The sequence below is a fragment of the Saimiri boliviensis genome, chromosome 18 (assembly GCF_048565385.1).
Source record: "Saimiri boliviensis isolate mSaiBol1 chromosome 18, mSaiBol1.pri, whole genome shotgun sequence".
Lineage (NCBI taxonomy): Eukaryota > Metazoa > Chordata > Mammalia > Primates > Cebidae > Saimiri > Saimiri boliviensis.
Window position 1 is genome coordinate 21,744,815 of NC_133466.1, and position 13,934 is coordinate 21,758,748.

General features: G+C 32.5%; 1 protein-coding gene across 6 annotated transcripts in view; it reads right to left on the reverse strand.

Moving 5' to 3' along the window:
• The window catches only part of NCAM2 (neural cell adhesion molecule 2), a 504,760-nt gene that overhangs the window by 162,246 nt on the left and 328,580 nt on the right, over positions 1-13,934 (reverse strand). For all 6 annotated transcript variants that reach the window (XM_003934329.4, XM_010344887.3, XM_074389453.1 and 3 more), the window contains 2 exons: positions 13,161-13,321; positions 9,939-10,084 (listed from right to left, as the gene is read on the reverse strand). In XM_003934329.4, coding sequence (XP_003934378.2) covers positions 9,939-10,084; positions 13,161-13,321 — 307 coding nt within the window. The remainder of the gene's footprint in view (positions 1-9,938; positions 10,085-13,160; positions 13,322-13,934) is intronic.

Below are 13,934 nucleotides of genomic sequence, written 5' to 3' on the forward strand. Positions count from 1 at the left end.
TTTACAACTAATTAGTAGAAGAGGAAGTGAATCATCAGCTGAGCTATTGGAGAATAGCGGAGTCTCATAAATTTGAGAATAGATAAAATTTATGTAGTAGTTATCTAAAACAGTGGTCAAGAAAATGAACAAGAAAAGGTAGGATAAGTTCTAGGCAGCAGAAAGAAATTCAAATTATGTTCTGGATCATAATATTAAATAGAGACCACTTAAAATGACTGAGATTTTCTTCAGCTTAGTTCAGCTGTGCTACTGCATGTGGAGAAAGGGGATAAAAGCAAACAAAACTGATTTGTATTTTGCCAGAAATGTTTTCATTATGTGAAAAAACAAACAAAAAAGACTGGGCATATACCTAATGCAGTGATTATTGTAATAATAAAATATAAGTTGGCAATTAAAAAGAGTGAGCAAGGTAAGTCCTATGGACCAGGGATAAAATGGTAGGATTTATGAATATTAGATTTTTACTGTTCCTACTTACTTGATAAGAGTATAAAATACATTTTCTTATAAGTAGATACATTATTGTCCTATCAAAAAATCATCTGACTTCTGACAATGAAAGACTTAGAAAGTCAGACAAAAACTTCGTAGATCACAAAACAGAAGCAATGATGCTATTGTAAGAGACAGACCATGAGAATATAATACCATAGTGAAGAATGATTCTCATCTAAGAATTTGTCACACTTAAACACAAGCTACTAAACACAAGGTTAATTTTTTAACTGAATATATTCATTGAATATAGTTTTTTTAAATTTATTATGTTAATCCCTGGGTCAAGAGCAATGAATCCATTGCAACTTCTGTATTAAGGCAATTTTTGTTGTAATGGATTCAATTTTATTCATTAATTATTGTGAAAGCAATATTTTCTTAACTACTGATTTTTGTTGCATGCTTAAGCTCCACATATATTCTTTTGTTGCAATTTTTATTAGAATGTTTCCTCAAAAATTTTCATAGATACTGTAATAACATAAAATTTATTCAACTTTAGTTTTTCTATATATTTTTAAAAAATTGAACCGAAATGCATTGCCATACATATATTCATTCAAATTTATTTCATCTTGTTGTTAAAACATATTTAATGTTATTCACTAGAATACCACATACATAATTCAAATTACATGATCAGAAATGTTATTGTTGTTGTTAAGTCTACTAATATTCACTGATGTCTTTATATTTCTTTATAGCTATATGAATTTATATTTTCTTCAAATATAGTTGTAGACCAATTCATAAGCAGATGAAAATGCTAACTGAATGATTTATGTAGAACATGGTAGTTATAAGAAAATAATATATGTTTGTTGCAAAGTCTTATTGAAATCACTTTTAATATATAAATAACTTTTTCCCCAAAACAACCATCATAAAATTGTAAACTACTATAACATCAACTTATAAAACTGATGACAGTTTTTTAAGTGAAAATTCTTATTATAGACTTCAAAATAATAGTTCATTACTAAATGATGTTTTATACAAGACATGTTAAATTTAAAAATATCTAGAATTATTTCAAAAATAGTTCTTAAAATTACATTTTCAACATGCGACTACACTTTTCTGAAAATCTTTATTCAAGCTGTGTGCAGCAAAGGATTTCAGAAAGTTGTAAATGATTGAAAGCCCACCTCTCAGCAAGCTCAGAAGCATCAAGGAAGGTTTCTAACAGGCCTAATTATATTCTACCACCTACATCAGATGGGGAACAGAAGTATCCATTTTGCCTACTGCCCAGCAGGAACCTATATTATTGCTCTCGGAGCACTAGTATGAAAAAAATGCATTAGGTAGGTCTTTAAAATGTCATTCAAATAAAAAATCCTTCAGAAAAGGCCATTATCTTTGTGGAAAAAGAAGAAAAAAGAAACACACACACACACACACACACACACACACACACACACACACACGCACACACAGAGTGTTAAAATCTACAGGTGCCAGGAACTCGTGGTATGCTGATTAGCATTCTTCTCTAGAATCAGAAATTGACATTTTTTTTTTTCCAGTTTAAAGACATTATCAAATTACCCTTGGCTTTCTTTACTAATTGATTTATATGGAAAGTGAAATGAAGAAAATGGAAAAAACATTCCCTCACTATAAAGTGTTATTAGAAAATCAACTGAAAAGTTAGTAAATCTCTAACTTACAGAATAAAAACTATCTTAAAATTTATAATATTTACTGAGGCAATTGAAAGACTTACAAAATAAAGAAATGTTGCAGATTGAAGGAAACTTATTTATAAATGGTGGACTTTCGCAGGTATCAAATTACCTGATATCACAGGGCAGATAAATCAGTCTTACAACTACCACATAATACTAGTTCCTTAAGCTTTATTTTATATAAACTTCGGATGCCAAAACTATCATCATTAGAAAGATATGAGTCATATCAACCAATTTATTTTACATACTTATTCTATATGTAGCTGTATTTAATATTAAAATTATAATTTTTCTAAGCAACAATTTATGAATGTGTATATGTGTGTATTTGTGTATGTTGCATGCATGTGCGTGTCTGTGATGGAAGAAATACAGTAATTTCAAAGACAGAGTATCTCTACAGGGCATATACACAAGAACCATTTCTGGGCATTTTCAAAATAAAGCTCTTCAATTCCCACTGAAAGTTTACTGTATCAAAATATCTAAAAGGTAGCCTCAGTTATATCTTAGAGAGGGAGGCTCAGCCAGGTTTAATTGTATACAGCTCCTTATGTGATTCCTAAGTACAAAAGTAAGTTAGTCCCATTATGCTGAACATTAACTCACAGATCTAAATCTTAAACAAGACAGAATAACAGGGAAATATAGATTATTTGAGTTCCTGTAATGCAATATCATGTCAAATGAAAATATTTTCTTTTAGACATTGAAGATCTTGCAGATTATGCTAGAGAAATTCAAGGGAATGGACATTCATTTCAAATATAATAATTATATTATATATTATAATAATTATAATTATTAATTATTATCTATAATCTCTGATTGTTGGAAATTCTATGCATTTTTGTAATGTCAACCCTGTTGACGTACTAACATCCATAGTAAGTAAGCAATGTGTCTAGTTTGACTGAAAATATGAAGAAAATATCTGAACAAACATATTACTGTGCCTTCAATTATTTGCTAAAATCTTTTATTGTTTATTTATTTTATTTTTATATTAGGCTTCCCTCCTTGACATTTGTTCTTGGCTTTTTATTCTGTACTATTTGGTTTTTTATTTGTCTTTGAATCTAACACTAAGAATTGTCTATAATTTCATCCCAGAATGCACCTTCAGGGCTTGGTAAAAAGGTACAAATAAAATTCCTCATAAAAGTAATAAAAATTAAGCGGTAAAAAATTTGCCCAGAAGTATAACTACTCACAGGATGTATAAAAAAAGACTTATATACTGTCCTTCATTCTTAAAGACAATACTATAAATATGCCATTTTTTATGTTTTATGTTTTCATTTCACTAGAGCTTTTTAAAAAATGGAAATGTTTGAAACTCTACAGACTCCATATTTTAAATGAAGTAATTATGGATTTGTTGGTCACCTTTTAGTCATTTCTATTTGGGGCAGAAAAGGAAGTTAAAAATCTTAAATTGTCCCCTATAATATAAAGGTGCTTCCAATTAATTATACCATTACACAGTTTTTAAATGCAAAAAAAAAATTCATTTTTTACAACTTTATTTTTATTACTTTTATGAGGAATAAATTTTTTTTTTCATTTTTATAATCAAAGTCTAAGTAATTTTTGTCAGTCTGAAACAAATTATGAGGAGATATTTCTGTGATACAGTTTGCAAAATACACTGAAAAAGAGGACTGTGAGGCAAACATATTGAACGGGGTCTGTGTAAGTGTAGAGAAATATGCCAAAGTTATATCTGGGACCATGTGAAAGACTACTTGTATACTCAAAACCGGTATTTTGTATATGAAAATTGCATATTTCAAAGCTGTATTTCATAATAAAATGACTGTTAATTTTAAATATAGTTTAATTTCATCTCCTCTCTTAAATTGTATGTATCATGAAGCAAGAAACATTTTTTTTTAATTTCATTTTTTTTAGACGGAGTCTCACTCTGTCGCCCAGGCTGGAGTACAGTGGTGCCATCTTGGTTCACCACAACTTCTGCCTTCAGGGATCAAGTGATTCTCCTGCCTCAGCCTCCCGAGCAGCTAGAATTACAGACATGCACAACCACGCCCATCTAATTTTGTGTTTTTAGTAGAGACGTGGTTTCACCATGTTGATCAGGCTGGTCTCAAACTCCAGACCTCCTGTGATCCACCCACCTGGGCCTCCCAAAGTGCTGGGATTACAGGTATGAGCCACTGTGCCCAGTGAAACTTTTATTTTTTAGTCCTACACTCCTGTGTCTAGACTAGTACATGTTAATATAAAAGCCTTCAGTTATTTGTTGATAGTTATTAAGTGTATTGGGGTTAGTAATAAAGGATACGTTAGTTACATAAATTCCTGTAACTGATTAATTCACTGCTTATGTTGTATAAAATTTATTTTGAAAAAGTTATATTTGTTTAAGAATAAAAAAAGCTAATGTGATCTTCACATTTTATACATAAAAAGAATTTTCAGTGGAGAGTTTAATGAGATGTTAGAAGTTCATTGCTTTCTGCTTTTCAATAAAACTGGCTTAAGTAAATAATTTTTAAAATACAAAGTTTTCTTAAATCCACAGCAGGAACCCAGAACCATAAATGACAATTGAAATAAAATACTCATATGCATATAATAATAATTGAGAATAAAACAATAACATAATGAATGCAGTAATATTATAATAAATATTTACATGGTGACATATTTAAATTGTTATAAATTTTAAAGCACTTTTTTTTAGGTAGTTGTATTTAAGGAACTGCCTATTTTTATTATTGAGAGAAATTCCTTTTTGAACTGGTATTTTAGTCTGCAAAAGGACTTTAAGTATGGATTTTAAGTATGCATTCATATCATAGTGTTTACATTCATGGAGGAAAATGCTTACTCTTTCTACACTATGGAAACACCAAGGACCACTTTGGTAAAACTACAATTTATGTGTATTGGTGTGTATTGATGCAAAACAAATTGTTAAGGTAATAATTCCTGTTTTTAATTAAAATTAACACAGGGTGCAGTGGCTCATGCCTGTAATCCCAGCTCTTTGTGAGGCCCAGGCTGGTGGATCCCCTGAGGTTGAGACCAGCGTGACCAACATGGTGAAACTCCATCTCTACTAAAAATTCAAAAATTACCAGGCATGCTGGCAGGTGCCTGTAGTTCCAGCTACTGGGGAGGCTGAGGGAGGTCCTTCCTCTTTTTGTTTCTTCCGTCCGTCCTTCCTTCCTTCCTTCCTTCCTTCCTTCCTTCCTTCCTTCCTTCCTTCCTTCCTTCCTTCCTTCCTTCTCTCTCTCTCTGTCTTTCTCTCTTTCCTTGAGACACAGTCTTACTCTATCACTCAGGCTGGAGTGCAAAGGCAGGATCTCTTGACTCAATGCAATCTCTGCTTCCTGGGTTCAAGTGATTTTCCTGCCTCAGCACCACCAACCCCCACCCGACAACTAGCTGGAACTACAGGCACACACCCACCAGGCTTGGCTGACTTCTTGTATTTTTGGTAGAGATGGGGTTTTGCCATGTTGGACAGGCTGGGCTTGAACTCCTGGCCTCAAGTGATCCACCTGCCTCAGCCTCCCAAAGTGCTGGAATTACAGGCTTGAACCACCATGCTCGATCACAAAATAATCTTAAATTTCAGTTTTAATATATCTATTTATTGGAAGGAAAGGAAAGTAAAACTAGATTCACGGTATAAAAGTTAATGTTGAATCCCTTTAGTCATTTTATATAATACAGAAAATCACATTTTCTCAATGAATGTAAAAGAACAGAAAATACTACTATTTTTACTACAAATTATGCAGGATATCCAGATTCAGACCAATGCCAGCATTTTATTATTTTACTTTAGCAGAAAAAAAAAAGAAGAAATTGCCTTTAAAGCTAATCCCTCTGCCTTATTTATTCAGTTTATTGGCATTATCTCAAAAGAATCATTCAGTGCTAAGACGTGGAATTAAATGAGTTTCTGTTACAATGATTTGTGAATAAACTCAGTACCCATTAGTGAAGTGAAGCATATCATTTACTGGAGAAAAGTACAGGGACCCACAAATAGGAAGATGGAAAATGGGCTCTGTCCTGATTGAAACATCTTTTAACATGCCCCACTCAATATTTCATAGCTAAATTTTGCATCATATTAATTCAAAATATGTTTGGACACAAAAGCAGAATTTCTAAAAATGTGATCTGTGAACCACTGGGGGTTGGGTGGATAAGCTGAGGTTAGGTATTACTCATTAATTAATACATTAATATGCATTTAAAAATATAAGTGGCATATGTATCACTGAACATTTGGGCAAAGATAAGAAAAAATAAAAACAATTCAATTTAAAGAAGAAAGCAGACATGTATCCGTTCAGGCAGCACATGAATACAGAAAATGGATGAAGCTGATTATCAAATGACTGAAGTTGAGAAATGCTGCCTTAAGAGAGTCATAATGTATTGCTGTGTATTTCAAACACTTATTCAATGTAGAGTGGGATTAATTTCTGGTGGATATAGGTCTATAATTTACTAGGTAGGACAAGTATAACAGGAATAAAATAATTATAGATTCTGTATATTAAGAGATGACAAATGACACAGGGAGATGTCATCTGCAAGATAATATAATAGGCACTTTATATTTATGATATAAAACATTCTAACCATATATATAAACTTACTTACTGTTATGTTTATCATTTTGTTATAATCATAGAGGCAAAAATCACTCTGAGTAGAACTTTTTACTTCAATTTAATACTAAATTTGACAAATAACATAATATTTTTAGACAAATGTTTTAAAAAATCCAGGTTTTTCATATTATATAAAAGCATATTTTGAAAAACAGACAAAGAACAATGCATTCCTAAATAACATTGTTTTGTGGAATACAACATAATCTTTTTGCCTACTTTCAGGCCCTAGTTAGGTATGTCTTAGAATGTTGAAGAATCTATTCCAAATCAGTATATACTGCTATAAAATGTGAAAGGTGTACAATGGCCCAAAGAAGGAAAAAACTGACTCACTTCCCACAGAGGAAAATTTGGAGTTAGTCAAGATAGATGTGCAAGACAGGCAGGAAAAAGATGATGATGTAAGAAATCTATATTTCTATTCTGATATTTTGTGTCTCATAGGTAGAGACTAGCCTTCATCACTTAACTGCAGCCTGAGAATCTATACTCGTCTAGCATAGGAAGCTGGAGACCTCAGCTGCACTCCCCTGTATGGATGGAAGTGGAAGGCAAATGTAAGGTGCTTATGATGAAAGCCAAATGCAGACTTCCGACGTTGTCACCTTCCAAGAGGAATGTGATATATAGTCACCAGGTCTGGAATTTAGTGTGGTAAAACCTGATACATGAATTATTGAATTAACATTGCTAGAGATTATTTTAGAATAATATTCTTTATAGCGACGATAAGGAAGCACAATCTCTGACAACTAGGGGTAGAAGATTCAGTTGTTTTTAGATGGTATTCCATCATAAAGTACATGTGACTATGCTCATGAAAATATTTAGTCCCTTTTGTGACAGCATTCATTGAAACAGTTAACATACTCATTTTTCTCTATGAAAAATTTAATCACAACCTAACAGTATGTATAATACTGAGTAAATATAGGATGATTCCAAGAATAATAGAAAATAATACTTTCCAGCCTAGCTAGCATGGTGAAACTCTGTCTCCACTAAACATACAAAAGTTAGCCGGGTGTGGTGGCAGGCACCTGTAATCCCAGCTACTCAGGAGGCTGAGGCAAGAGAATTGCTTGAACCTGGGAGGCGGTAGTTGTGATGAGCCAGGATCATGCCACTGCACTCCAGCCTGGATGACAGAGTAAGACTTGTCTCAAAATAATAATAATAATAATATAAAACAACACTTTCCACTTGTTTGCCTCATGTCTGAGATATTGCTACGTGTAATCTCATTTTATCTTCAGATAGGTCTTTTTCAGGTAGGTCTTATATCCTGATTTATACATGCAGAAACTGAAATCAGAGATGAGAACTAACATGGTCAATGACACACCAAAAGCAAAAATGTCAGGATTAAGCTATGATTGTGTGACACTTTCCATTATAATTCATCAATATCTTTCATTTCTATGTATACTAACATTTATAGATCAAGAATAATGATAATAAGAAATAATCTAAATAAATTTTGGGCTAGACAAGGTGGCTGTCTTCTGTAATCCAAGCCTTCTGGGAGACTGAGGCAGGTGGATCCCTTGAGCCCAGGAGTTCATGACCAGTCTGGGCAACATGACAAAACCCTGTCTGTACAAAACAATAACAGGAACAACCAAATAAAATAAAATAAAATAAAAACCTATAAAAAAATAGGCTTGCAGCCCTTATGGCCTACATTTTCTTTCAAGTTTACTGGGAGATACAGGGCACTTTGGTCCTCAGTGATGAGGTTTGCAGCCACTCAAGTGTGTACCACTGGGATCAGCGATTTCTTTCTGGCTAGGGCTGGTTTAAATGGTCTCTCTGTGACTGGGTGTCAGCTGAATTAGGTCTTGTTTTTCCTTCTGCTCTAACAGGTCAAGACTGAGTTCACTGCCTCACAATTGCTGTGTTTTCTCTCCACCAGTGCCAAGAGTAGCTCTCTGCAGCATGTCAATGTTAATAAAGCAAAGTTATATTGAGTTGTATGAATACTTTAGAAATCAGACTCTTTACATAAATAACTTTAATAATAAAAAAAATTTAAAGGAGGGCTCTCTTTAACACTGAGTAGAGAATAGCAATGTAATCACCTAATTTTATAATCTTCACTTATGTGAAATTGACAATACTATCATTTCATCATAACTTCACTATCTGTTCCTTTTTCTCTTGTTTGTATTTGAAGTTTATATGAATAGGTGTGAAAAATAATATAATAATTAAAATCCATGAAGTATAGTGAAACATACAGTAATGTTTCATCGATTTCTAAGTAACTTGAATGCATTCTGGTTAAAGATCATCACAATACTGCAATTTCTTCGCACTTCTCTATATTAGATGTTAATTATATGAAAGTAGAACCTACACTTACACTGCAGAAGGACAGTTCTAAAGAGTAAAGTGTTGAAAGACAGCCAGACTTTTTGAATTTAAATTACTTTGCTTTAGTTTCAATAAAACTTTATTTACAAAACAGGCTGGAGGCCAAATTTGCCCTATGAACTGCAGTTTGTTGACACCTGTCTAAGTAGAAAACACATTAAATTTGAAGTAAATCTTTTCTGCAAAACCCTTCCAACATTCATCACTCACCACAGTATTTTCTAAATATACAATCACATCTTTAATAAACTGAAAGTGCTGAGGTTTAAAGGTGAATGCGCTGGTTTATAAATCCTTATTCCTGTTTTTAGAATGGCTATGTTATTTGTCCTAGTAATTGTCTCATGGTCAGTGAATTTGCAAAGGCCAGATACTTACACAGCAGGGGTTAAAATTGCAATAACACATTTTATAGATTCAATGTGTAACAAAAGTCTAGTGAAGCAATGCTAATAATATCAGTAGCCTAAACTTCTGTGACTTAATAAAAAACATCTTTAAATATTTCACATTCACATTCTCCCACCCCTGAAGTTGGTAGGCTAACACTGTGTTAAGTTACCTTTTAAAAAATTAAACTATTTATTTGATTACTAGAAGTTACTGGATAAATTGGAGACTAATTTGAGATTTAATGATATTGAAAATACTGAAATTGCATGGTAATGGAAACTGTTACATATTGAGATGCTGTTACCTTATCACCTTCTGTGAACGTGAAGCCATCCACAGCTCTTTTCCAAGTGATTTCTGGAATAGGCTCCCCTTCTGCATCACATATGAGTGTGACTTGACCATTCTCATATGTAGTTTCATTTTTAAGCTGTATTATGTGAGGCTGTACTGTAAAGAATATATATATATATTACTCAATAGGTATTAGAGGAAAATGTTACTACTCAGACAAAAGTCATGATGGGCATTTAAGTCTACTTTAGTACAGTGTGCTATTATTAGCTCTGTAGTAATTACAGTGGCCTGTTTGGCTTTACAGACATGCCAGGACAGTTGAATAGTGTAGGGAAAAAATTAGAAAATAATACTCATCTGTTATCATAATAAAAAGTAACTTGAGGTGGCTTAGAAACCAACATTAAAATTATAATTTGTTTCAAAATTGTGCCAATTTAAAAGCCATCTCATTACTTATTTTCCTCTCTTAAAGCCACAATATCATATATATGCGTGCACATATGAATATATTTATACACACACATGCACACACAATTGGTTTAATTTTCTCTTAAGTTTTAACAATTTCACCAAAGAAGTAAATGAGATTATATACTGAAAATGTAGCAAGTAGAACTATACAAAATTCTGAAACGTTTACTAAGTAAATATATTTACATGTGACTTATGTATGTGATTCTAATTGATTTCTTCTGACTTCAGTTTACTTAATAATATATTAGGTAATATAAACAATGTTTTAAATTATGACTTTATAAAAAGAAAAACATTACATCCACTAATTTTAATTATCTTTATATTAAAATATGTCCCACTCTAAACTTACATAGTTCCAGAGAGCTTTATTTTTCAAAATCTGAGTTATCTGCATTTCCTAAATTTTTGCTTGTTTAGATATAAAATAGATATAATTAAGTACATATTATTTCAGTATGAGTTACTTTTTATATCTTTTAATACACTTAACCAAGAAACATGAGTAAGTTGTTCTTACTCAGAAAATAACATTCCTGGTATGAGAAACAGAGCATACAGAATTTTTAACAATTCACTGTTTATTTCATTAACTTTAATAGATTTATTTATATTCCCACAATATGCATACAATTTTGTGTCAAGCGCAACAAAAGTTTGTTCAATATTACTACACAAAAGTGATTACAACAATAACATAACATGTAAAATTTCATGTATTATTTTATACTTGATGAAAATATCAGAAACAAAAAAATCTTTATTTTCTTTTTCATTGCAATCCTGATTAAAAAAATATATATATATGACTGGGTGGCTCACGCCTGTAATCCCAGCACTTTGGGAGGCCATGGGGGTCAGATCACCTGAGGTCAGGAGTTCAAGACCAGCCTGACCAAAATGGAGAAACCCCAACCAACTAAAAATAAAAAATTAGCCAGAAGTGGTGGCGCATGCCTGCAATCCCAGGTACCTGGGAGGCTGGGGCAGAAGAATCGCTTGAACGCAGGAAGTGGAGGTTGTGGTGAGTCAAGATGGAATCATTGCACTTCAGCCTGGGCAACAGGAGCAAGACTCCATCTCAAAAACAAACAAACAAACAAACAAAAAAAAAAACAGCCTGTAATCCCAGCACTTTGGGAGGCCGAGGCCGGTGGATCACGAGGTTGAGAGATCGAGACCATCCTGGTCAACATGGTGAAACCCCGTCTCTACTAAAAATACAAAAAATTAGTTGGGCATGGTGGCTCGTGCCTGTAATCCCAGCTACTCAGGAGGCTGAGGCAGGAGAATTGCCTGAACCCAGGAGGCGGAGGTTGCGGTGAGTCAAGATCGCGCCATTGCACTCCAGCCTGGGTAACAAGAGCGAAACTCCGTCTCAAAAAAAAAAAAAAAAAAACAAAGTAACAACTATTTCAGATGGTTGCTTTGAGTCAGATTAAGATCATCTACCCTTTGGAACAATCTCACATAATACCATTTCTAATATGTTTATTTTGATACTGAGTCATACTTCTCTAATTTTGTAAGTTTCAAAGAAAACAATATTTTCAACACTGTTAGATCAGGTTGAGGACTTTCTACAATTTCTAAGAGTTTTATGTATATTTACTCTTACCTCCAAGTGAACAATGTTCTTATGCTTTTAGCTTGGCCTACTTCTAACCATTAAATTTTTGTGTAAACATCACCTAAACATCATCCTTCTGAATGAAGGATAATGTTTGCACCACCATGCTATCCAAAGTAAGACTTCTCATTTCCAATGCTACCTGATTTAGCCAGTTTAACTCTCTATCTTTACTTTTAACATGGACTTTTTTGATTTTAATACATTTTGGTATAGTTGTTTATTCTCCATGTCTCTCCACTAGAGTATGAGCTTTATAAATATCTCTTTAGTTCAGAAAATGCTTCCACAGCAGTGACTACAGGGCCAATCCGCAGAGGGTGTGTCCATGCAGGCATTACTATTCATCTCATAGTCTTGGTAAGGGGTACCTCTGCACCTGTCACCTGCAAACCCTGCTCCTTCTTACTCTCACAGATTTCTCCTTCCTTCCTTTTCACTCTTTTTGTTGTGAAAGCATTTCAATAACAATATTTTTAAGTTAGAAAAAACATATAAATGTTAATAGGGCATGTAATTTTAGTATTACACTATTTAAAGGGATAAATTGAATTAGAAGCACCCACTGCCATCACTATCTTTTTTCTTTTAAGCATAATGGAAGCTACCTCAATATATTTTTGTAAAGTACTAGTTTTCTACACTCTATAAGCTACCTAAAAAAGATACCATGGCTCTTCGTAAAATGAAAGGTATTTATCTTATATTTTTATTTAGTTAAATGAAAGAATATTTAACTAGAGTTACATGCCAACGTTTTTAAATTGTAGCCTTAAAAATGTGCCCTTTTGAAATATATTGTTAAAATTGATCCTAACATGTGTCATTCAGAGACTTACAAAGACCCATCCTTACAGAGACAGATGACAAACCCCACTAGGTGCAATTTAAATAATTTTTTTCTGCTTGTGTTATAAGTATATCAATGACTTAAAAAATTTGCAAGTGTAATTTTGTTATTTAAAATAATTCTATCTGGTAGCTGAAATTTAGGAACATATTACAGAGAAAAGAATACGGGTTTTATATGGAAAGTTTAAATAATCCATATGATTACAGTAGAATTGGACTCGAATCTTCTACTAGACACCATAGTTTTAAACACTATGCTATAATGCTTACCAAAGACTTGGAGGAACGCTTGCTTTTCATCTTCTCCTGCCTTATTTGTGGCCCTGCAGACATAAGGACCACCATCACTACTGATTATGTTCCTGACAGTGAGTTCTGTATTGCTCCCTTTCAATATGTACTTTTCATTTTCTTCAATGAGCTTGCCATTCCTAAAGAAGAAAAAAGAAGTTCATCCTCACAAATCTGACTTTATAATTTAGGAGATTATAATTGACTTTTCAATATATAGGCATTAATGACTACATGGCTATCATCATTGACAGACATGGCTATATTCCAATCAAAAGTATATGTTTAATATCCTTGGAACTTAATGAATAAACACTAACATTACAGTAGAACATTTTTTGACTTTAGACACAATAATAACATTTGAGCTATGTGAACTTCTTGACAGTGGTCAGGCAAAAAAGCAAAAGCGTATCAGTTCAATATGCACTTTGATTATTGACAAAAAGCATTTTGTATGCTGTTTTAAATTCCATACCACAATTAAATGTCGGTGAGACAATATGCATTTATATATATATATATATATATTTATTTACTAGCTTCCTGGGAAATATTTAAAGCAATTTATATAGAATATATCTTCAAAGAAGCTTCACAGTAAATACAATGTAAATACATCATAAACGTATACTGCATATAAGTACTGCTAATAAAATAGTAAGATGGGAGAATTATGTGAAAACACAATTAATTATAGAAACTATTTTGAATATGATAATTTTATTCATTAATGAGGAAAATAATTGTTTT